This window comes from Bos mutus, chromosome 4 (assembly GCF_027580195.1).
Source record: "Bos mutus isolate GX-2022 chromosome 4, NWIPB_WYAK_1.1, whole genome shotgun sequence".
Lineage (NCBI taxonomy): Eukaryota > Metazoa > Chordata > Mammalia > Artiodactyla > Bovidae > Bos > Bos mutus.
The window spans coordinates 112,531,717-112,558,480 of record NC_091620.1 but is presented as its reverse complement, the minus strand read 5'-3'; the positions used below and the strand labels follow the sequence as shown (position 1 = coordinate 112,558,480).

General features: G+C 41.6%; 1 protein-coding gene across 1 annotated transcript in view; it reads right to left on the bottom strand.

Moving 5' to 3' along the window:
- Positions 1-10,764: 10,764 nt before the first annotated feature.
- VWC2 (von Willebrand factor C domain containing 2) overlaps positions 10,765-26,764 on the bottom strand; it is a 137,555-nt gene continuing 121,555 nt past the window's right edge. Inside the window, exon 3 of the mRNA XM_005900732.3 lies at positions 10,765-11,198. Within this exon, the coding sequence (XP_005900794.2) occupies positions 11,047-11,198 (152 nt within the window). The 3' untranslated portion in view covers positions 10,765-11,046. The remainder of the gene's footprint in view (positions 11,199-26,764) is intronic.

The window sequence follows — 26,764 nt, the reverse complement described above, 5'->3', positions numbered from 1 at the left end:
AATTAGAATGGCAAAGTCCACCATGCGGCATCTCTTTCAATCTGCTCTGCACACTTTTTACTGCTTCCATCTAACTTTCTTTGATGTCAGACATAAAAGAAGTGTCTACCCAGTGATGCATTGCTTGTCTTTTGTTTGTTTTGTTTTAATCTGATGCTGCTTATACTTATACTTCAGATCTCAGTGAACTCAGAGCATAACTGTTCATCCATTTGTTTAGATGCAATGCATATATGGGAAGAAAATGTCCAGCTGGAAAATATAGATAATTCTGAGGAATAAATTGAGGGAAATTATCTCACAAAAAGACTGCTTTTAAAATGTCTTTTTTTTCCTTAAGGGAAAATCATGCTTCTCAATATTTTAAAATTTTCTAATACACTGTTAAAAATCTATACTAGTATAAATTTCCACCTTTTGGTTCCAGATACAAATTAATAATTTCATTTATGTTTCCCTTATTATATAGCCTTATCTGTCCTTTAAAGTATAGGCATGTTGCTTATTGTACTAAAAAAGCACATTATGTTTATTTTAAAGACATTCAGTTTTTTTTTTTAATTGAAGTACATTTGATTTACAATATTGTGTTAATTACCTCTCTGTGTAGCAGTGATTCAGTTATACATACATACATACATATGTATGTATGTATGTATAACTGAGAAGGCAATGGCACCCCACTCCAGTACTCTTTCCTGGAAAATCCCATGGACGGAGGAGCCTGGTAGGCTGCAGTCCATGGGTTCGTGAAGAGTCGGACACGACTGAGCGACTTCACTTTCCCTTTTCACTTTCATGCATTGAGAAGGAAATGGCAACCCACTCCAGTGTTCTTGCCTGGAGAATCCCAGGACGGGGGAGCCTGGTGGGCTGCTGTCAATGGGGTCGCACAGAGTCGGACATGACTGAAGCGACTTAGCAGCGTATATATATATACCTTCTTTTTAATATTCTTTTCCATTACAGTTATCATGGGATGTTGACTGTAGTTCCCTGTAGGACGCAGCAGGACCGTGTTGTTACCCATCCTGTCTGTAACAGTTTGCCTCTGCTGAGACTGAATTCCCAGTCCATCCTTCCCTCACTCTCTCTTGGTGACCACCAGTCTCTTCTCTATGTAAAGACGTTCAATTTTTTTTGCATAAATAGAGGACACATTTTGATTCTTTAGTGTTTCTGTTTGTAAGATCTGTACCTTTTATGGTATTGATTCATTATAATTAATCCAAATCTATAAAAAGATAGGAAATAATATCCTTTATTGCACTGATGCCTATTTTTAAGTAGAAATTCTTTTAGAGAAAAATGGAGGGTGGCGGCCGCTGGACTGACCTGGCCAGTCAAGACTGATGCCCAGAGGGACCTTCTCACTGCCCCAAACCACCATCACCACCGCTGTGATTGTTACCAATGGGGACAGTCTTTGCCTTTGTTTTGAGACTTAACAAGTGCTTTGAAACCACAGATTAAACATGGAATGTAGGCATATTGGGCTTTCCCCAGATGGCACAATGGTAAAGAATCCACCTGCTAATGCAGGAGATGCAAGACGTGGGTGTGATCTGTGGGTCAGGAAGATCCCCTGGAGAAGGAAATGGCTATGCACTCTAGTACTCTTGCCTGGAAAATTCCAAGGACAGAGGGGCCTGGTGGGCTACAGTCCATAGAGTTGGACACAACTGAGTGACTGAGCACATGCACAGTGTGGGCAGATTACATTTATAATTAATTTATATTAAACTAAAGTTTACAAGGATTAAATGAAAATAAAATGTGGGTGGAGTATAACTAACCCAAGAAAGCACTTAATACTGTTCTTGGTTCCATACGATCTTAACCTCGTAATTCACTCCCTACTATATATCAGGAGATCGTGAGGTTTTTAAATTTTAAATGGTGGTACTGATGCAAATTTATGACTTTAGTGCAAAAGTTCAAAGTGGAATGTGATGCCAGAGCTGTTTTTACTGACCTAAGGCCCAGACAGTAAAGAATCTGCCTGCTATATGGGAGACCCGGGTTTGATGCCTGGGTCAGGAAGATACCCTGGAGAAGGGAATGGCAACCATTCCAGTATTCTTTCCTGGGAAATCCCATTGACAACAGAGTCTGGCAGGCTACAGTCCATGGAATCACAAAGAGTCGGTGTCCTAAACAAGAGCTCCCTGGGCCAAAAGGCCAGGTATTTTTTGGTCTTCCAGGCCTAAACCATACTCATCATACAGGATACACTCAAAAAATATCTGTAATATGACTTCAGTGGTTAAGGAAGGTCAGTAGATGCTGCCCTGGAAAATTTGATGAAGGTGGAACCACCCATTCCAGCCCTGACTACGACCCATGCAGAGAAATGGACCAGACAGATGTGGCTTCAGTCCCAACACTGAAATATAGACAAGTCATCCACCATCCCCGCATTGATACAGCAGAGTTGACAAAAGGAAGAAATCAGATGAAAGAATCTGAAATGTCTGTTGTGCTGCATATCATAAAACTGGCTTAGTTTCAGGAAGATGAGTCCTAATATTTGGTCACATTTTATACATTTCAATGCAAGAACCATACCTAAACAAGATATAAAACACCACTGATTACTGAACATTCTTAACAAGGGATGCTGGTACAGTTTGGTTAGAAGTAAAAATCATATGACAAATCTTTAGACTGCTAAGTCACTTCAGTCGTGTCTGACTCTGTGCGACCCCATAGACAGCAGCCCACCAGGCTCCCCTGTCCCTGGGATTCTCCAGGCAAGAATACTGGAGTGGGTTGCCATTTCCTTCTCCAATGCATGAAGGTGAAAAGTGAAAGTGAAGTCGCTCAGTCCTGTCTGACTCTGAGCGACCCCGTGGACTGCAGCCTACTGGGCTCCTCTGTCCATGGGATTTTCCAGGCAAGAGTATTGGAGTAGGGTGCCATCGCCTTCTCCGAATCTTTAGAGAGTCATATTTTGTGAGGAAAAAATTTCAGTCTCACAACTGTCAAAATCACCATAGCTGAATTAGAGGAATCTGTGGCTGTTCATTCCCTGTATGTTTGTGGGTTAGAGTAGAAGAGCATTTTGGAAATTTCTCTCTAATTACTAGAGTGTCTGCTATTAAAGCAAATGATAAGACTTCAAGTCTCTGGCTCTGGTATAAAGTAGAATCTGGTTCCATCATTGAGTGAGTAGGCTGAAACTAGAGTCAGTTTTTTAATTTCTGAGTCTACATTTACTTTTCTGCCAAAAAAAAAAAAAAAAAGATACGTTAAATCCTGCCTGGGTAAATTGCATAATTCTTGGCTTACAATTTGTGTTTCTTGATTGCCTAAATGGGTTATTTCAGACTGTGAAATAAACTAGTCTGTTAGTTTACTAACTATTTATATTACTATATATGTATATATATGTAATATGTATATATGTATACATATGTAATATGTATATATATGTAATATGTATATAACTATACATATTACTGCATATTTTCACTCTTTAATTATAGGAAAAATATGCTTATTAAGAAAAAAAAACCCTCAAATTATACAGAAAAATAGTTGTGTTCTTTTGATAAGGTAAGTAAAATGGGAAAACAAATATGCTAAGAAAGTATATTGAAGAACAGTTTGCCTGAAATTATTTCCAAGAGATTTTTTAAAAAGTAAATTAATTATTAAATGTTATGTAAAATTGAGAAATGTTTATATTTTCTGAAAATTGAATTAAAACTTAGGTATAACTATTAAAAAATTTTTTTATTCATCAGACTTTGTCAATAATGTGCTCAAAAATCCTGATTATTTTTGATTCTGTGTCTAAATCATGTGGCAGCCACAGGCTTTGTGTACTTATCTGAACCTAACAGGTAGGAATTAAATAAAATGTATTCCTTACACCAAAAAATGCCCATGTGCCAAGCAGTTAGACCACATTTTCATTTACGTTTTCTGAATGTTAGTGAAACTTCGGTTGAGTATTCTCAGCTGGCATGACTGTCATGTGTCACTTAATGTTCAATGAGATTTATTACTTTTAAAATTAGGCATGTGGACTTAATTGCCACATTTCTATGTTAGGTTAGAACAGCAGGTTCTTTACAAATTCAGATTGAAGTTTGACACTTGCCGGCAGATTCTTTACATACTGAGACAATGGGAAAGCCCTAAATATAGACAACCATAAATTTTTAACACTTTTCCAATAGGCTGTGGAAATCTGTATGTAGATCAGGAAGCAACAGCAAGAACTGGACATGGAACAACAGACTGGTTCCAAATAGGGAAAGGATGTATATTGTCACCCTGCTTATTTAACTTATATGCAGAGTACATCATGAGAAACGCTGGGCTGGAAGAAGCACAAGCTGGAATCAAGATTGCTGGGAGAAATATCAATAACCTCAGATATGCAGATGACACCACCCTTATGGCAGAAAGTGAAGAGGAACTAAAAAGCCTCTTGATGAAAGTGAAAGAGGAGAGTGAAAAAGTTGGCTTAAAGCTCAACATTCAAAAAATGAAGATCATGGCATCTGGTCCCATAACTTCATGGAAAATGGGGAAACAGTGACAGACTTTATTTTTCTGGGCTCCAAAATCCCTGCAGATGGTGATTGCAGCCATGAAATTAAAAGGCGCTTGCTCCTTGGAAGGAAAGTTATGACCAACCTAGACAGCATATTAAAAAGCAGAGACATTACTTTGCCAACAAAGGTCCATCTAGTCAAAGGTATGGTTTTCCCACTAGTCATGTATGGATGTGAGAGTTGGACTATAAAGAAAGCTTAGGGCCAAAGAATTAATGCTTTTGAACAGTTGTGTTGGAGAAGACTTGAGAGTCCCTTGGCCTGCAAGGAGATCCAACCAGTACATCCTGAAGGAAATCAATCCTGAATATTTATTGGAAGGACTGATGTTGAAGCTGAAACTCCAATACTTTGGCCACCTGATGTGAAGAACTGACTCATTTGAAAAGACCCTGATACTGGGAAAGATTGAAGGTGGGAGGAGAAGGGGACGACAGAGGATAAGATAGTTGGATGGCATCACTGACTCAATGGACATGAGTTTGAGTAAACTCCAGGAGTTGGCAGTGGACGGGGAGGCCTGGCTGCTGCAGTCCATGGGGTTTCAAAGAGTCACACATGACTGAGCAACTGAACTGAACTGAACTGAATGGAAACTTTTCTGTACTGATAACTCAGTTCATTGATTCATTGATTCATTAGATACTATCGAGTGGTTTAATCATGTAAAAAGTTCAAATGTGCAGGAGCACTCACAACTGTGTAAGAAGGTCTAAAATAAGAGATTTACATTCCAAAAACAGGAAATAAATACCAAAACTGTAGACTTGCTTTATCATCAGTGAGTACCAGTGTCTCCTCAGTATAAGAAATAGTTATGTTCAGCATCAGAAAGTTTACACCAAAATATTCCCTGGAGGAGGGAAAGACTACCTTCTCCAGTATTCTTGCCTGGAGAATCTCATGGGCAGAACCTGGCGTGTTACAGTTCATGGGGTTAGAAAGAGTTGGACACAACTGAGCGACTTTCACTTCACTAAACTTCCCTGACTTACATCAGAAATGGCCAATGACTGTCTTATGGCTGCTGAACCTAAACTCTGCAACAGTAGGGATTGGCTAATAGCCTGAATCAAAGAGCTTTTAAAGAACAGAGTAAAAATAAAATGAACCATAAGGCAAAGTATGATATGATTTTGAAATCATGCTTAAATACACTATTCACAATAGCCAAGACACAGAAGCAAACTAAATGTTCATTGACAGAGGAATGGATAAAGAAGATGTGGTATATATACAATAGAGTATTACTCAGCCTTAGAAAACAAAATAATGCCACTTCCAGCAGTATGGATACAGCTAGATATGATTGTACTAAATGAAGTAAGATAAAGATGAATATGTGATATCACTTATATGTGGAATCCAAAATATTACACAGAAGAACTTATCAATGAAACAGAAATAGATTCACAGACATAGAGAACAGACTTGTGGCTGCCGAGAGAGGGCGGGGTGGGGGAGGGATGGATAGGGAGTGTGAGGTCAGCAGATGCAAACTATTATATAGAGAATGGATAGACAACAAAGTCCTGCTGTACAGCACAGGGAACGGTATTCAGTATCCTGTGATAAACCACAACGGAATACAAAAAAGAATGTGCTTATATGTACAGTTAAATCACTTAGCTGTACAGCAGGATTAACATAACATTGTAAATCAACAATAATTTAATTTTAGAAAGTAAAGCATGCTAAAATAAGATACCAAGTGAATAGTATGGTGGGGCATAGAATGACCATAGAATCTGGACGAAGGAAGGCTCCTCACAAGTAATGACCCTTAAGGTTCATCCTGAAAAGTGGCTCCACTCTCCCAGCACTGAAAAGGCAGGGGTGGGAGGTTGAGACATCCTCAGAGCACTGTCTGAGGCCCCCAGGGCCTAAGTGCTATGAGCCAGTGGCTGGGTCGGAGTGTGGACCTGGACCTATTTGTGAAGATGCTAGTCTGCCATGCTGAGGAGTCTGGCAGTTCTGTGTGCAGTTGGGAGAATTCAGTCAAAATGGAAATCTATGTTTAGGAAAATAAAGTAGACTGGGAGGTTGATTTGCAGTGAGGAGCATGGAACAGTGAGGAGTGGCAGTTGCAATGTGAAAAGACGAACCATAAAAATGCATTTTTTTCTAGAATATGTGTATTGCTCGCTGTAAACCAGATTATTCAGGGAAAATGACTGCATCAGCCATTAGAGTGCTAGTGAGTGGGCATCTAGTGAGAGCATTATGTTCCAAATTACACTGGCCAGAGAAACCATGTGCTGTAATCAGTGGTGCCACTAACGGGGCAAGTGGGGGAAGAATCTGCTGCAACGCAGGAGACACAAGAGACTCAGGTTCAATTCCTGGGTCAGGAAGATCTCCTGGAGAAGGATATGGCGACCCACTCCAGTATGCTTGCCTGGAGAATTCGGTGGACAGAGCAGCCTGGTGGGCTGTAGTTTGTGGGGCTGCAAAGAGTCGGATACGACTGAAGCGACTCAGCACAGCACAGCACTAAAGGGATGCTGGAACTGCCCCGTGTGTCAGTGGGGAGACATCTGAAAACAAAAAGCCGATGATCTCTTGCCTATTAAAGCAAATAGAGTTAGTTGTTACTATTTAACTAATTTGGCTTGTGTCTATGCTTTTGTTTTCACTGTTTCAATAATCTATATTTAAAATAATTGATGTAGTTTTCAATAATGCTTGTTAGAAACTGTATTTGCATGTTTCAACTAATGGACACATTACAAAATCCATTTCAATGCTTAAAAGCAAAACAAAATAATCAAAAACATCTGAATTCTCTGAAAAATTTTGGACTTCTTTTTTAACACTATAGATACACAACACAACATTGGGGGAGTGAAGAGAAGAGTTTATTAAACATTCATGATGGGAAAAATTTTTAAATGTTGAGAATTTGTCCTTTAATATGTTTTCCTGCACACCAGAGATGAAGGCATGGAAGGTATGAAAAGATTAAAAAGGAAGTAATCAAATGCAAATGAGTTTCAAAGCATATAACTCCTTGAAGGCAAGCACATGCTCACCTCTCCATCTGAACTGCAGGCTTGGTACATCACCAAGGGTACAGCTAATGTCTGTTGTGTGCAATAGTGAAATAAGAGCTTTGGTAACTCCCCAGGGCTTCTGTGTAGTGTCCAAGTACTGATGGATCCATCCAACGAAGAAAGAGCCTATAACCGAAAGAATGACTCTAACTTGAAAATCTAAAAGGTCAGGTTAGAAAGTTCCAGAATCACTCTACTGTTACACAAGTACCTTCATGTTTTCAGATATGTAGTTTGAATAATTTGAAATGAATTAATGTAATACATTGGTAAGCATGAGTTCCTTTTTTTTTCACTTGAATCAGTCATTCAACAATATTTATTAGGTATTCCTGGAGCAGACCTATTTGTATTTAAAAATTGTAGTTCTTCCCCCACTTCTGTGGGCTTCCCAGGTGGCGTGGTGGTAAGAACCCACCTGCCAGCGCAGGAGACATAAGAGACACGGGTTCCATTCCCGGGTCAGGAAGATCCCCTGGAGGAGTGCGCAGCAACCCACTCCAGTATTCTTGCCTGGAGAATACCACAGACAGAGGAGCCTGGCGGGCTACCATCCATGGGGTCACAAAGAGTCAGATATGAATGAAGCGACTTGGCACGCACCACTTCTGCTCTTGAATTTTGAGGCTCCTTCCTCAGTGCTATGTCAAAACCATCATATTTTGGAATCAGTAACTTTAATCTGTCCCCTATTTATAATGCAGGTTTTGAGGTCACTACATTTATTGAATAGAGCAGTTTCATCGTTAGAAATCTCAGGAAAGTGTTCTATGGAGAAGATAGGTGGAAACCAAATCTCCCCCAAGGTATGTTATGGATGTGAAAGTCTAAATTAACACCATGAAATAAAGAACCCGAGCATCATGTGTTTCTCTTGGGCAACAGTACACGTAGTAACATTCTGTACTGAGTCTGTGCTGTGTCATTAATCCGTGACCTGCCCTGTGTTTGGTGCTACATCATCCTTATGTGGAAAGAGGAGGGGGGTTAGCTTATTGAGATAACCGCCCCAGGACTCCGACTCTGAGAAACACTCCTGGGACCAGGGTGGGCCACACGACTTCAGACAGTGTCCCAGGATGACATCAGGTGCACTGTCTCTGCGCAACACGGCAGCAGGTTACCTGAAGTCCTCACTGAGCTCACTGCCCCCGGGGAGGGATGACTTCACCAAGGGAAGCCGGGGGACTCTGGGCCGCCTAGGTGGGGTCTCTAGTGGCAACACGTCCCCTGGGGAGTGGAGGGGCTTCCTGTGTGCTGAGACAACCCTACTTCCCCAGGGGGCTGGGCTGTTCGCAGAATCATACCTTTGTATAACCTTGTCCCATAAAATGTTTCCCTGGGACGATGGAGAGATGGCTGATGTCTAGTAGACTTTAACGCCAAAAATTAAATTTTGGAAAGCTGATCATACCTGAGATTGTCTAGGTAGCACTTCCCCTGAGAATTTTCATGAAAAGCAGTGTGCAGAACCCATCAGGCCCAAGATAAAAATGAAATATAAGCGTTTGTAAATTTCCAGAGGATTCAGTTAGCAGTGGCTTTGCAGGTTACTAAGGTTCACATGGGTCAATTTTTTAGTGATGACAAAAGTATCAAATTTCCTTGACTATTATTCATACTTGAATGACTGAATGATTTCTTTGTATGGAATGAAGCCTCTCCAACTGCCTCTGCTGACCTCTAGCACAGCTCCCACCACAGCACACATTCGTTCCTTATTCATGCTACACCAGAGGCAAAAGTCCATTAAGGTAGGAAACCATGATTTATTCCTTTTTTGTGGTCACAATTAATTTGTACTTAATGGATGCTTAACTTAAATTTTGGAATAAATGTATGGGACAAAAAGCTTTAAAGATGTCAAAGAGTGACCGTAATTCTCCCTTTTCTCCATAAACCAATTAATCTCTGGCTACCTTTTTCATCAGTGTGCCAAGTGTTGATGTGATTGGTAAGGGCAGAAGTATTCTCTAACACACACTGATCAGACCAGCGGGGACTGGCAGTGGCTTCTTTTATCCACATGAAGAGAAATGGAGTCAATTTGGAAGGACACGTAACTCCAGGAACACTGCACGTGACCTTCAGTGCTATTTTAACATATTCAGCAGAACTTTCTCACTTGGCTCTTGCGGAGTGATGAACACAGGGCTCTCATTGAGGACTGGACTACGCCAGTCGTGGAGGAGAAAGGATCAGCCCCACGAGTCCGTGGACTAGCTGGTTTGTCTGTACTGCGTGTAGATTGAAGGCGTAGACTTGTTCGGGGGTTCAGTTTCCCTTACCGCTCCTCTGAGAAACAAAGGTCCCCTATTTGCTTTCTTCAGCATGAGGCACCAATAATGCAGATTGTCCAGCATATTCTGTTCCTCAGTGTATGACATTATGTAAAGTCACGCTTAGAAGAAGTGAACTATGTGAAACGACATATTGGTGTGCATCTACCCATGGCCCACGGTGTGGGGGCTTTGAATGAAGAGAAAAATGGTGTATTGGTTACCTTTGTAGCTGCATCTCCCAAATGACTGAGCATGGAGATAATAAAAGCAGAAAGTTACAAGAAGGAAGTATTAATATTTGTGTGAATTAGACCGGATCCTTTCCCTGGTGGCTCAGAGGTAAAGCCTCTGCCTGCAATGCGGGAGACCTGGGTTTGATCCCTGGGGCAGGAAGATCCCCTGGAGAAGGAAATGGCCACCCACTCCAGTACTCTTGTCTGGAAAATTCTGTGGCTACAATTCATGGGTCACAAAGAGTCAGACAAAACTGAGTGACTTCACTTTCACTTTCATGTAAGGATCAACACTACATACATCTCTGTAATGAAACAGAATCCCATCTGAAACTCTCACAACATTGTTAATCAGCTACACTCCAGTGTAAAATAAAAAGTTAAAAAGAATTTGGGACAGGATCTCAGGAAAAATCCATTCTCTTATCTCATGATCCATTCACGGGTGCAATATTCTCAAGATTCGAAGGAAAATCAGCGACTGCAAATAAACTCCTGTGATGGAATCAGGACTGAAAAAGAAACGCAGGTACACAGCTCGGACAGTTGACAACACAGCATTTTTAATCTGTATCTATAGAAAACATGTATAGAAGCTCTCTAATAGAGGGATTATAGAAATACATTTCATATATAATAGTGGACTTCAGTGTACTTACTGTGAAAATAGCACATTTATTTAGAGACGGAATTTTTTTTTTTTTTTTTTTTTTGCCCAAAGTTCTTGTGGATGTTTTGAAATACGTCCAGTTCTTTCTCTTGCAGTCTTTGTGATAGAAAGCAAAAGGACCAACAGTTTTCACGATTCCTCATCGAAAGTCTTATGTGTTTGGCCGGTGCCTCCCAGAGTCGCCCAGAAGTCCCGGCCGGGGCAGGGCTCCCGCAGACGCCGAGGCGCGGGCAGCCGGCCCTACATCTGCCTGCACTCGTGTCTGGTGCACATGGCCTGGCGCTCGATGCGCCACGTCCCCTCCTCGTAGGTGCAGTGACAGATGGTGCACTCGTCCGTCTTCACCTCTCTCCCGGCAGGGATGACAGCGGTCTCCGCAAAGCAGTTTGGGCCTGAAAAGAAGAAACAGGCTGTACTGATGTATGACACGTGTGCATAAGTATACCACAGATTTAACCGGGGACTTTGCTCTCCCCTACAGGTTTTATCCACTCTCTTTCAGGAAGGACAGTGAAAAAGTTACCGTTTCAGCCTAGGACTGCTCCCACTTTTTTCCTGAAATGCAAGCCATGTTGTTGAAAAGTTTTATGAGTGACAATCCTGGGATTTTCATTGACAGGTTATTCCGTTCTGGGGCCAAATCTGCAATCGCTTGATTGAATTAATTCCAAGTCATCACAGAAAAACTTGATTAACTGGGACTTTCAAAGAAAAAGGCTTATTAGGAGAGACAGCAGAAACAAGCATATTGCTCAAACTGAGCTAAACTCAGTGTTACCACCACATCTCTTAGAGCAGGTTTCAAAAGTCGGTGGATGGAACAGCCATGCAGACGACTCTAGAAACCCTTATTGCTCCTCCCACCCCCAGGACTTCTGACTCACAAGCTTCTCTACTAACAGAGGTGCCACGTGCATTTTACTCCATGTAAAATCCAGGACACAGAAAGATGGGTATCAGGGAGATTTCCAGTGTGAATTATTTCCATTGGAGCAAATGGTTTCTATGTTACAGTTCACACCCCCAACTCAGAGGGGAACAACTGTGCAGACTCCAAACCATCTAAAATGAAGACTCGGGTCCTCACTGCAGCCTGAAGAAATTCAGCCTGGAACGCTCATGCTCATTCTCCCTTCCTTTGCTTCTAAAGTCTCTGACAATGTGCTCACACCAAAGCACGTTCAGTGACACTTTTAAAGTCATCAAAAAAATTACAAAATTAAAAAAGATAAATTACTTCACTAAAACTCCAGGATAAAAACTGGCCATTTTATAATTCTAGTCAGAATAATTCTAAGCAGAGTACACATGCTTCAGTGGCTGCAGTCACTGTAGGACTCTGGATCTTTCTTTGTCAATGATTTGCAACCACTGCAGTCTTTATATTCAATTATCCCAAATTCAGCTGGTGAGAGAGGCCAGAACGTCAGGCTGCTCTGCTCCCAGGTCCTTTGACTAACTCCATCAGCTGCTCTCAGTCTTCTCCATGTCTTCACCAACAACACGTTTCAGCTCACCTCGGCTCCTCTGGAATCAGCCTCTTCTCTGAGGGGCCTGGAGTCCTTTGGTAGAAAGGAATATTGAGGATCTGAGACCTGATTATTGCAAGTGCCTGATACTACTGAGGTGACACTGCTCCCAGCCCCTCTCAGTGGGCACAGGTAGGAAGGAACACACACACACAGGTTTTAAATTGTGAGTTTACATTATTAGAATTCAAAATCCTTTCTTAGGTTTTATATATGTATATCTTTTCTCTTACAATGAAACAGTTCAACTTTAACATATTTATTTGAGTGATCCCATTAACTCTTTGCTTAATTCTACTTAGATTTTAAATTATCTACCTTCTCTTGCACTGAGACTCTTTATTAAACTATAAACATGTTGGGACTTTCCTGGCAGTCCAGTGGTTAAGACTCCCACTTCCACTGCAGGGAAACGCTGGTTCAATCCCTGGTCAGAGAACTAAGATCTCACATGCCACATAGCCAAAATAATAATAATAATAATAATTAACAGATTCATCTATTTTCTCTCTTACACAGTTACATAAATGTTTTAAAATGACACCATAAGTGTTATTCCTAGTAAAGAAAAAAAATTTTTATAGTTCTTACAGTCAATGTATTTTATTCACAAGTCGCTCTGTCTTCTCTGTGTGGTCCCAGGGACAGTGATGTGTGGAGTGAGGTTCATCTGTTTCACTGTATCCTCCCCTCCAATCTTCCTTCCTTCTCTGCCACCTGCCACCCCAGCCACTGCAGTAACCACTTTTACTAGTTCTAATTTATCCCCTAGTGTAACTTTTTTAAAAGAGTAAACAAATTATTCATCTTTCTTTCACAAAAGATAACATTCTCCTAACTGTGTGTTTAGGTTTTTCATTTCTGATTTGTCTTGGGGGGTCACTCCACATCTGTACACAGAGCTCATGTGAGGCAGCAGCCCTGTGTCCCCCAACACACGTGGTCAGTGGGGACTTGGAGACTGCCCCCTCACCCCGTCATGTATAGAAAATGCTTAAATGTGGAGTGTGTTTGTTATCATTTGTTTCAGGCAAGGAAGAGATATGGTAGAGCCAGGCTCACAAGAAACTGCTGATAGCCTTCTAGTAAAATCTGTACTCATGAGGAAAAGCAAAATCCCACATAAATACCAAGTGTTCAAAAAGGAAAATTAGGGGAATTCCCTGGCAGTCCAGTGGTTAAGAGCCGGCATGTTCACTGCCATGGGCCTGAGTTCAGTCCCTGGTCAGGGAACTGAGATCCTGTAAGCCCAATGGTGAGGCCAAAAAAAAGTAATTTAAACACATGATCTGAGAAGGGGAATGTAGCAACTCACACTGTCTCATATAAGAAAGTCTTTGCTCTATAAGCTTTCAAAATACTTATATGTAACGTCATCTCCCTATTGATTGATGAATAGTGAGAAGAAACCCTGATTCTCAGCCTCACTGAGATCAACTCTGGATAAAATTCGGGGCAAAGTGCTACACACATCTGGACCATCAGAGATTTATCTCCCAGGCCTGCAATTTAAAAAGAGTAATTATTCCTGGTAAAATTTTATTATGACATAATTTGTACAATTTTGACCATTGTTTCATGTGGATTATGTCCTATACCCCCTTCCCAACACCTTGTAGAACCATCTGTGTTGCTGTGCACACCACTTAGGACGGCTTTGTCCAACATGGCAAGATTGACTGAAGAGGAGAGGATTTGTGTTCCAACTTTGTGCATTTTGTTCAAAAGTCACTTAACTTTTGTCTCTGTGTGGTCATTATCAGTGACACAGCGTTAGGCTATATAAATGTTGACCCCTGAAGAATTTACAAAATAAACTTTATATATATGTATATATAATTTATATATGCATATATTTTATATAGGCTTATACATATATTTTATGGGCTTCCCTGGTGGCTCAGATAGATTTATGTAGATATATAAATATAGATTTATATTTAGATTTATATATAGAGATATATATATAGATTTATATAGATATTTATATTTTTCTGTATATATCTCTATATAAGTCTATATAAAATATATATTTATATATATATATATGTATGCATATATGGTGGTGCTTTAGTCACTAAGTCTTGTCCGACTCTTGCAACCCTTGTTCTGTACCTGGCCAGACTCCTCTGTCCATGGGATTTCCCGGCAAGAATACTGGAGTGGGTTTCCATTTCCTTCTCCAGGGAACTTCCCAACCAGAAGTTGGAATCAGGTCTCCTGCACTGCAGGTGGATTCTTTACTGACTGAGCTATGCAGGGAGCCCTGTATATGTATAGATAGATAGATAGATGTACTCACACACATACACCAAAGGAGCTGAATGGGGTACAGTGGGTGTGTACACATCTCTGTCATTTATCACAGGTGTAGCTCCGTGTGACCACCACCAGAACGAGGACAGAGCTGTTTCATCACCTTAAACTCAGAGTCGAAAACCCAGGTTAGGTTTTCATCAAGTACAAGTTATGTTTCCCTACCGGGTGCTGATTCCCATGGAGGTCTCTGCTCTGCTGAGTTGTGACACTGTATTTCTGTCTCTATATGTCTGCAATTTTAGGGAGATTCAGTTTGCTTTGTGATCTTACTTTTCTGATGGACCTAAAAAATATTACTGATGTTTCAGTTTGTTGAGCTTCTTACTTGTGTTTAGGAAGAAAAGGTGACCGGAAATCCTATAGATTGATTTTTGAGCCCACTTTGCATTCCTGGAGAAAACAATCCCACGTGGTCATAGCATAAAATTCATTTGACTTGCTGGATATTTTGATGAGACATTGTGTTAGCACATATTCATTAAAGATACTGATTTGTACTTTTAAAAAATATTGTTTTTGTTGAGTTTTGGTATCAGGATAATACTGACTTCATAGAATGAGATGGGAATTATTTCCTCCTCTTCTATTGCTGGAAGGCATGATAAAAGTGATATTAATTCTTTAAATGTTTGGTATTTTTCTCCAGTGAAAACAGTAGGACCTGGAGTTTTGAGGGGAGTTTTAAAATTATGAATTCAAGTTCTTTAATAGCTTTTACACAGATTAAAAAATTAATTGCTCAATAGTGTTGCTCTTTGCAACCCCATGGACTGTAGCCCACCAGGCTCCTCTGTCCATGGGATTCTCCAGGCAAGAACACTGGAGTTGGGTAGCCATTCCCTTCTCCAGGGGATCTTCCCAACCCAGAGATTGAATCTGGGTCTCCTGTGTTGCAGGCAGATTCTTTACCATCTGAGCCACTAGGGAATCACCCTTCATACAGATTATCTGTATCATATTGAGTAAGTTGAGGTAGCTCCTATTTTTCAAGGAGTTGGTTCACAACTTCTAAACTGTTAAATGTATGTGTGCAGAACTGTTGTTAGTACTCCTTTATTATCCTTTTAATTTCTGTGAGATCTATAACATCTCCTGTTTTATTCCTAATCTTAGTAGTTTGCATCTTCTGTATTTTTTTCCCCCTATGTCTTGCTAGGTGTTTATCAGTTTTATTGATCTTAGAAAACCAGCTTTTTATTTCATTAATTTTCAAAACTGATGTTGGTTTTGCTATCTTTTAGTTCTTCTCTTTACTATTTTATTCTACTATTTTTAGTTAGTTTACTTTTCTTTTCTAGTTTCTTGAGTTGATGGCTTATATTATCAATTTGAGAATTTTCCTCTTTTCAAGTGTAAGTTTTACTTCCATAAATTTCCCTTTCAAATCTACTGTAGCTGTGGTCTCATAAGTTTTCAACGTGTAGTTGTTATCTTTTTCATTTTCATGGAACACTTACTTTAATATTATAGATTTGTAGCCCAAGAACCACTAAGAGACTTGAGAAAAAAATACCACATGCGAGAATTTGATGAACTAAAATATAAGTCACTAAAGAGAACCATGACATACAAAAGCAGATTCTGGTCACCACAGTTATTCAGTGTCAAATAAACCTTCATTAGAAAGTAAGGAATAGAGAAAATAGATTTTAATCTTGACTAACTAATCTAAATATAATATGTAACTTTCTTATTTATATGGTACTTTGGAAGAAATATGAAGCATGCAGAGTTTTATAAATATGAAAATGAGATTTAGACCATTAGTCCAAGTCACATGACTCATAACTAATTACTGATACATCCGTTGATCTGGCCTGGCCATTATTCAAGGACCCTCAGGGTAAAAATGGCTAATTTCAGAATGGACACATCATATAATGTTTTCTTGCTGAAGAACAGCTGTGCAAGCAGGCAGCTGATGGGCACTGCTGAGCTGAGCTTTTCTGTGTCCTTCTGACTTCAGAGCAGGGGGGTCCTGGTGGGGGGTGGCTGCTGTTCACATCACCTGGACCCCATTAACACAGGCACCTTCACTGTGACTGACACACAGTGTCAGAACAGTTAGTCTCAGGCCCAGCCCAGGCCCCGAGGTGCCAGTGGAGGGGCTGAAAGACAAGGAGGTCTCCCCCTGTTATGGGCCCAAATCAAATCTCCCAAAAGGGAGTCTGTGTTGAATCCCCAGCTTTGTCCTAATTACCAATGTGAGTAAAATGGTGTGGCTGCCATATCACTACACAAAGGGTACTGCAGCCTTCAAGCCATCACATTACAGCCACCAGATGTGAGCCTTAGGGGAACACAGCATGGAGACAGGAAGCCAACCATCTAGCCCTCATCCATGACTGCCACCCCACCCCACCCCCAAAGATGGACCCAGAGGAGACTCAGGTTGAGAAAGCCCAGGACACTGGCCCCAGGTAGCTAAGGCATAGCTCAAAGGAATGATTTCAGGGAGCCCAGACCCTGCACTTCCCACAAACAGAAAAGTGCTAAATTCCTTAACTTGAGATGTCTGGTTTTCCTTAATTAACAGTAATCTTTTGATGTTCTGACCCCCTTGTCTCTGTTGCAAAAGTTCCTATATATCCTGGTTCCTCCCTTACCTCCTCTGAGCAGTCCCTCAGATTACCCTGAGAGGCTGATTCCTGGGCTTAAGTCCTCAGTTTTGTCCATCAAATAAAACATCATTCTCAACTTCTGGGTTGTGCTTTTTTTTTTTTTCTTCCAGTAAACATTAGTACAACCCAGCCCAAGATAGGTGCATTCACTGAACCAACAACAAACTAGGCTGAGACTCATGAATTTCAAACCCAGCCTGGACGGCTGACACCTATAATTAAGCGTTCCTCCTGGCTGCTCCTGTCTCCCGCAGAGCTGCCTGTCACCGTGCCCCCTGCTCCCCTTGCTCTCCGCAGTGGGGAGCTCCTGGGAGCCAGAGCCACAGTCACCCTGGAATTGCATCCCAGGGTCCAACCCTGCACCTACACAGAGCCAGAGTCAGGACAGGTACACCCGAATGACAGCTTCAGAATTAAATGATGAATTGACACAAGAAGAATAAAATTCCTGTGGCTATATAGAGGGGTAGGCTGCCAACATGGTGTAGATTTTACAAGGACTGGTGAGTCACAGGAAGACAGGATGTTAATGAAGAAGAGCCCAAATGGGTACCTGGCGGCTCCTCCTCCTCCTCAGAGACTGAACACTGAGGAAGAGAAACCCAGACAGCTGACCTTGTATATGTTTCAGGTGACTTTAGATATGTCAACTAAGAAAATGCACAGTCTAGAAGTTGCAATTATGTTTCATTTGGCATGTTTTTGAGGACTGTAGCCCAGGAAGCAGCCTCTCAGTGAACTCCAAGGGTCTGTTCTGAAGAGATAAAGGAGGAGCCAGGACACATGGGAATTTTTGCTGAAAAAATATGTAGTTGAACATCAAAAGATTATGCTAATCACAAAATCCAAGCATCACAAGTTAGTGATTTTAGCACTTTTATGTGTATGGGAAGATGCAAGAGTCTGGGCTCATTGAAAGTATCCCTTTGATGTGCATCTTAGCTATCTAGGGCCATCGTCCTGATTTTCTCCATCCCGAATCCACCCAGAGGGTTCATATCAGGGATGAGGGGGCAGCAACAGTGGCTGATGCCTTGGTGGCCCCAAATTTATTCTTTACTGGAATGGCAGGTGACAGTTTTTTGTCCAGAGATATATTAATGGTATTTGGAGAAGGACTATTTCCTGGAGTTGCCATTTCTTCCGCTCTTCATGATGCTACTATTTTGAAGGCTAAACTTGATGATGTGCCATCGTATTGAATAAAGCTGGGCCTAACTACCAGAGTAAGATGACGAATCATTTAAACAGACTGGCCACAGCATCTGTGTTTCCTCAAGCAGGTGAATGTTTGCACCTTGTGTGTGGGATCAGAGGGAAGCAGGAGAAGGCAGAAGATGCTGTCAGAACCTGGGACCTCAGCCAGTAGACTGGTCCCTTGAAGGAGGAGGTCCCAGGACCTGGGGACCCAGAGCATCACAGGAGAGGAAACCAGGAGGGGCTGCAGGTTGGTGGCCTAGACAGAATCTGGGGACGCTCATGGGCACCGCTTTGGGTCCTGCTTACACCTCAAGAGTGGACAGTGAGTCCCAGGAGCTCAAGCCTCCCTCATCAGCTTTCCACAGTGACCACTAAAACTATATTGGAAGAAATGGTGTAAATTGGAAATAAATGAAAACAATATAACCTCTAAATATTCTATCTGAATTCAGTAAACCTTAGAAGGCCTTTGGCAATGGCAAATGTGTACTCTGTGGTCATCATTCCCATGTAGCATTCTGAACTAGGGGGGCCAGCTGGCATATTAGATTATACCAGAAACTGCAGAGAAAGATACTTGTTTTTCAAAAGAAAGTCAGATATGCAACCTGAATTCAAATCTCTTGATTTCTCTAAGTTTCAACTTTCCCATCTGCATGTGAGGGGATCTGAACAAAAGATCTCCAGAATCTAATATTTGTAGTGTGAACATTCTTCACCTCAATTTTTCCACCTTGCAGTTAACACTCAGGCACCTCTTGTAGAAAAAACGGAAAGTAAACAAATAAGAAATGAAATATTTCCTGTCATATAAGGATGGAATCACAAAGATGTTACAGTCACCAGAAATTCCAGCCACCACAGACGGTGAGCTGGTGACCCCTCAAGAAACTCAGGAAGGAAGGAATACCTGCCCTCTAGCAGCCATCAGACTGCAGCCATTCCCTGTGGTGAGCCCTGAGGAAACTCAGGATGTGGAAACACGGGATACTGGCCCCAGATAGCTGGGCTGCATACCAAAGGATTGATTTCAGTGAGCTCAGACTCTTGCATCTTCCCATACATAGAAAAGTGCTAAATTCCTTAACTTGGGATATCTGATTTTCTTTAAATCACAATGATCTTTTGATGTTCACACTACCTGTCCTTTGCTGCAAAACTTCTATATAACCTTGCTCCTCCCCTTGCCTCCTTAGAACAGTTCTCTCAGGGTCACTTGAGATGCTATCTCCTGGGCTTAAAGTCCTAAAAGTTCCCACTGGATAAAACATAACTCAACTTTTAGGCTGCATGTACTTTTTCAGTCAACACTATCCCACAGGGCTCCTTATCATCTTCTCCTTACTCATTTGGGAATTGTTAGTGTTGAATGAAAAAAAAATGCACAACATAAAAGTTAAGAATTATGTAGTATTTGGTGGAAACACTGAGGACTGCGGCCTGGGACACAGCCTCTCAGATAACATAGGCTCAGAAGAGGTAACGGGGTGGTAGGGCGGGATACACAGGGATTTTATAAACAAGACCAGAGAGTTGGAGCATCAAAAGATTACTATTAATTAAAGAAAACTGGATATCCCAGGTTAAGGAATTCAGTGCTTTTCTACCAAGGGAAAGATGCAAGAGTCTGGGCTCACTGAAGTCATCCCTTTGATCTGCACCTCAGCTATCGGGCCAGTGTCCTGTGCTCTCTCATCCTGAGCCTCGTCAAGATGCACCGAGGTGGGGGAGTGGCAGTGGCTGAAGGCTTGCCAGCAGGTGGGCAGCCTGTTAGTCTCCATCCCGAGTGCCCTCAGGCCTCGCCTTCGGGGCAGCTGTAATGTGATGATGGCTTGATGGCTGCAGCATCCTTTGCTTGGCAGTGACATTTTCCATTCACACCACGATAGAGTGTATGAAAAACTCTCCCACTGAGATCAACACTAAGGTTTGGATAAAATATACATGGATTAAAAAAAAATGGTTTGACGATGTCAGACAGCAAAGGACATGGAGGTCTAGCCATCAGAGAAAAGGCAGGTTCACTGAACTGAACTCCACACTCACAGCCCCAGTGCTCAGGGTGTTTGCAGGATCTGGAGCAGAGATGCATGTCCGCTGAAAATGGAGCTCAAGGTGGCAGCCTTCTGACTGAGCTGGGAGATGGGAGTTAGCATTGGAGCTGCCAGGACAGCTGGGATCTGAGAGGGAGGCTGTATCTGAGAAGAGGGAATCACAAAAAAGTGAGGAATTTTCCTTCCAGGCATTTACAGAATGCAGAGCTGTGATGTGCCAGGCAAGACAAGCAGAACCCAAGCAGAAAGCAGTGGCTGGGTGGCTGGAGCTTGCAGAGACCCACCAGGACTGCAGTGCTCAGGAGGGAGAGTGGAGGGGCCCTGACAAACAGCAGGGGTTTTCAACCAAGGCTTCAGAAAGGCTATGTCCTAGGAGGGGGAGGGGGAGGTGGTGGGAAAGATGCCTGAACAAAGCCTCACATCCATCCGCAGCCAGATCACTGTGCCCTCCTGTATTCTGTCAGCCCAGAGGCTCCATGCAGAGTCTGTACAATGTCCCTTTCACAGTATCTGTCATTTAATTAAAAATAGCCAGGTAAGCCAAGAAATAACCCCAAGCCAAGAGACACAAAATAGGAAATGAGAGACTCACAGGTTATCAAGATATGTAACAGGTGACTATTACAGAAAGTTTTTTTTTTTTAAGTAATAGATTAATGTGATCCAGAAAAACAGAAGAAAATTTGGAGAATTTCACTGAGAACTGCCTATACTGAAAAAGTTGAAACTGCAAGAGGCAATAACAAATTAAGAATTCAGTAGAGGGTTTGCTAAAAAGATGAGGCAGAGCAGAAAAGGGTATCATTGATCTAGAAGACTGGGCTCCTGGCAATTACCTGTGAAGTGAATGTGGTGAGATCAGAAATGCGAGGACAGCCCCCTGGGATGCACCAGCAGCCACAAAAGATACCTGTCCCGTGAACGCCTGGTCTTGCGGTCCACATGCAGACAGCAGTAGAGTCGGCTGGTCCATGCAGCCCATCCATCCAGGCATGATGGGATTCTGAGCCAGCCCCAAGGTGGTTCCTGGATTGGGTGGACCCCCACCACCATCACCACATTGGGCTTCTCCAAAAGCCTAGAGGATCTCTTTGATTTTGAATGGTAAGCTGTGCAATCAGTAATAATGTTATGAATTAGAAAAAAAATCTATACTCATAATGGCATAAAATGTATTGAACCAGAGTATTCCTCACCCTGTTTTACACATAAATTGATATCTGAAAGAGCACTGGATTTAGGAAACCACTGAGCAGCTAAACAACAGCCACAGAGCTAACCACATGGATCGACACTAAGTCACTATGAACAAGTAACGAAAAGGGAACCAAGGACTGTCCCTGTGTCACATGAGCCAGGATTCAGCCTGAGGAGGGGAAAGCTGAAAGGAGATCTAGTGATGGTCTGGGAAACGTTTAGCAGGTGGCTCTCAGATACAAAAGGAGAAGGGAAGAAGACCCAGGAAACAGAAACACCATTTATACGTTCACCACGTCCATCCTGGAGCTGCAAACATGTGACTCTGGACGGAGCCGCAGACTCGGAGGTAGATGTGACCGACCATGTGGGCACAAAACCCAGGCTGTTCAGAGAACAATGCCATTAACATGACAATTATTTGATAATTCTAGTCAATTCTATGGAAAGACAAATCTTACGGCACACAACAGGAAATTATGAGACATTTTTAGTAAACCCAGACATATTCCACTTCATTGAGAGTTTAATAAAAGTTACAGTTGTACAAAGTATCCTCCTATAACTTTAAATTCAGCTCTACAACTATTATATCCTCCTTATATTCCCTAATTTTATCAAATTGTATGCGTGCATGACTGCGTGTGTGCTCAGTTGTGTCAGACTCTCTGTGACCCTGAGGACAGTAGCCTGCCAGGGTCCTCCATCCATGGGATTCTCCAGGCAAGAATACTGGAGTGGGTTGCTGTACTTTCCTCCACGGGATATTCCTGACCCAGGGTTGAACCCTGGTCTCCTGTATCTTCTGCATTGCAGGCAGATTCTTTACCACTGAGCCACTGGCAAGTCCTAATTTTATCAATTTAATGTTTTTCATCTTTTTAATTTGACATGTTACCAGTTATAATTTTATTTTTTGGTCACAAAGATAGTTTTTTGTTTTATCCTTTCTATTTTTTAAAATTTCTAATTCACTATTTTTCTCTTTGTTTTATAAGCTACTAACTTCTGTGTTATTTTTAGACTTTCTGTTTTTCCCTCTCTGTTGGAACCTTTGCTTGTTTTATTTTTATCCTTGTTTAGAAACGGAAATATTTAAGACAGTGAATTCCTTGAGGACTAGTACACGTTCACAGCTGACTAGCTCGAGGGTTTCTTGTGTAGAATCTCTTCCTTCATTCTGCTCTTTTCTCTCTGTCCCTTTAGTTCAAACTGGCCGTGTTCCTGCTGATATAACCCGTCTCTATTCCTGGCTTTCACTGGGGTGGCCGATTAAGTCCAAGAGTCACCAGCATCACTTTATTAAATGGTTTCAGCCGCATCCTTAGTCTTCTGTTAGAACCAGCTTTCTCATTTTTTGAAATACGTATATACTGAGAATGTTACAAATTCCGAAGTTCTGATTCCCTTCTGCTTAACAGTTGTTGGACTCTTTTCTTTCATAATTCCAGAAATTCAAACATTAACTAGTTTCTGTCGACATATTGGACTCTCTTCAGTGCTTTCCGCTGATGCTCGGGGAGCCATTTCCATTAACAAACTCAAACGCCTCTTCAAAAGGAACCTTTCTGGGGTTAATTTGTGTTCATGAGTTCACTGTTCTGATGCTCTTCCTGACTTTCCTGTCATCATGGCCCTTTCCATCTTTACACCGTTTGCCCATCCATACCTCTGAGCTAGCTCACTTCAATCCCTATGTGTTCGCCACTGCAATTTTTAAACATTAGCAAATAAGATTTCAATTTTCTAATGGGTTTCTAATCTCCTGAGTTATTTTAAATCTAATTTCATAGATAGGTCATTCTTTTCATTTATTTTGAAAACTCAAATTACCTCTATTCCATTTTTTTCCTGTTTTGTTGATTACATTTATTTTATTTTATTTAATACATTTACTTTTGCATGTGAGTTTCTGTTGTTGGATCCACAGAGCACGTGGCCACATGTCCATGAGCCTGAGCTGCTTCTCCATGTCAGGGCCTTGCTTTAATGTCCAGTCACTAATCTGGGAGAAGTCTCCCTACACCAGGTTTCTGCTTGTCAGTTCAGATGACCTCACCTCCTTTTTTCCCTCTCTCCTCAAGGTCAGACAGCTGCAGGGCTTCCCTCTTCATTTCCTCAAAGATGATTCTTTTTGAAAATCCCTTCTGTTTAATCCTGTCTTGGTGTCTGTCTCAGCGGGTCCAGATCAGCACAATGAGGAAGACAAAGTCCAGCCAACAAGGTTGGGGGTGGGGTGGGCAGAGAACAGGGACATAGCACACTTTTAGACAGGTTGAGAGGACAGAGTGGGCATGGACTGCTGCTTCAGGGCAGATGAGGGGCAGGAAAATGCAGACAAAAAAAGAGAAGTAGATGCAGCTTATAAATCATCTCAATTCCCTTTAAGAAATTAAAGAATCTGATTCCTTTTAATAATTTTTTGCTTGTGCTTCTGGAATGAGACTATTCTGATCTTAGGGCTTTAAGAGACCCACATTAGTCTCTTCAACTGCAGTCTGGGGGCGGGGACACTACAAGCTTTCAGGAAACTGGATTCAAGGGCTTGGTTCCTAAACCTTTCCTGTCTCTCCTTCCCCATCTACCTCTCCCTCCCTCCCTATCCCTCCCTCCTCTCTTCCCCTACAAAGCTTGCAGAGTTGTATCTGAACTATTATATTGACACTCTAAATTATGGGGACCTATGGGGGAAAAGACTGGAAGAGAACACACAAATGAAAACAGCGGATGGTTTACAGACATGAAAGCGTAGCATGTTATACTCTTTTTTAACTTGTGTTTTATTGCCATCATATACATGTAAATAATTAATACAAGGGGGGCAGGAGCATGGGGGTGGGGGAGGGAGCCAGGCTCTGCAGAACAGAGAGAACATTCCAGGGATCTGTCCTCCTATTTCTCTTTGCAAAGTTTGCACAACTTCCCTGTAAGGGACAATTACCTCCCATTAGTTTTGTTTTCTATTCAATTAATAAAAAAAATAGAACAAATATTGATTGCATCACCAGTTTGTTCTTCTTTTTTTTTTTTGGCATATGTAAATCTACTCTTAAATATTTATTTACAATCATTCTCCATGTTAAATAATTTCTAAAACAGAAAAAAAAAATCTGTGAGCAGCAGTTAAGCAGGCAGATGGTGCTTCAATGTTGACCTAGGGGCTGTTTTCTTTTTCTCTTAGGCACATAAAATGATGTGAAAATAAATTTATTTTCAAGATAAATTTCAACAAGGAATAGAAAAACTTAATCAGAGATTATACCAAATAATAAACTTTTAGTAATTTTAGTATTTGTTCTTCATTTCTAAGTATATCTATAAATTCAACTCTGGATATAGATCTCTAATAGTACAAAAATAAATTTATAATTATTTCAGTTAAAATTATTACATCAAAATAATTTCAGTCATCATTAAAGAAAGAGAAACTTCCCTTCATAGCTTATTTATGGTTATGCTAATAGAAATCTAACTGAATGAAAGACATTTAGGGAAATTGATACATCCTAGAGCAGTATCATGGTGGTATATTTCATGGACACAAGCAAAGCATTCTGGATGGAAACAGTAAGAATGTCTGAAGGAGACTGCTGGGGACTTCTCTCGCGGTCTGGTGGCTAAGACTCCTGGCTCCCCATGCAAGGGCCCAGGGCTGATCCCGGGTTGGGGAACTAGATCCCACATGCTGCAACTCTGTCTAGTGAAACTATATAAATAAATATTTTAAAAACTAAAAAACAAACTGTTGGAAAAAACAATTTGTCCCCTAAATGTGTTTCTTTGGCATGAGGATTAATTTAAGCTGATTATCATGGCATCTGGTCCCATCACTTCATGGGAAATAGATGGGGAAACAGTGGAAACAGTGTCAGACTTTATTTTTCTGGGCTCCAAAATCACTGCAGATGGTGACTGCAGCCATGAAATTAAAAGACGCTTACTCCTTGGAAGGAAAGTTATGACCAACCTAGATAGCATGTTCAAAAGCAGAGACATTACTTTGCCAGCAAAGGTTCATCTAGTCAAGGCTATGGTTTTTCCTGTGGTCATGTATGGATGTGAGAGTTGGACTCTGAAGAAGGCTGAGCGCCAAGAATTGATGCTTTTGAACTGTGGTGTTGAGAAGACTCTTGAGAGTCCCTTGGACTGCAAGGAGATCCAACCAGTCCATTCTGAAGGAGATCAGCCCTGGGATTTCTTTGGAAGGAATGATGCTAAAGCTGAAACTCCAGTCCTTTGGGCACCTCATGTGAAGAGCTGACTCATTGGAAAAGACTCTGATGCTGGGAGGGATTGGGGGCAGGAGGAGAAGGGGATGACAGAGGATGAGATGGCTGGATGGCATCACTGACTGGATAGATGTGAGTCTGAGTGAACTCCGGGAGTTGGTGATAGACAGGGAGGCCTGGCTTGCTGTGATTCATGGGGTCGCAAAGAGTCAGACACGACTGAGTGACTGATCTGATCTGATCTGATCTGATTTAGAAGAAATAGAAACTCAGAAGAGTTTATTTTTACCTCCTCTTTAGCTGCCTAAAGAATTGAGATAAAGGGACTGGATCAGAGCATCACCAGGAAGGGATGAGTCTGCAAAGAGCTGGGGTGAGGGGTGGGAGTGGGGTGAACAGGCAGGGCCCAGACATCAGAGTTCACTGTGTCCCACTAACCCAGCAGACATTTGTTTATCAGCATTTTCTTTCACTGGGCTTCCCCGGTGGTAAAGATTCCACCTATAAGGTAGGAGGTGCACCTAGACACAGATTTGCTCCCTGGGCTGGGAAGATCCCCTGGAGGAGGGCATGGCAACCCACTCCAGTATTCTTGCCTGGAGAATCCCATGGACAGAGGAGCCTGGTGGGCTACTGTCCATGGGGATGCAAAGAGTTGGACACAACTGAGCACTCACTTGTTTTCTTTTCCCTCTTCATGTGAATTGCTTTCCTCTACTATGAAGTCCTAAATCACTACCCCCAACATCCTCTTCTGTCTTTACTTGATGGTATTTAAGGTGAGGCATTTGACCATTTTAGTGAGTGAC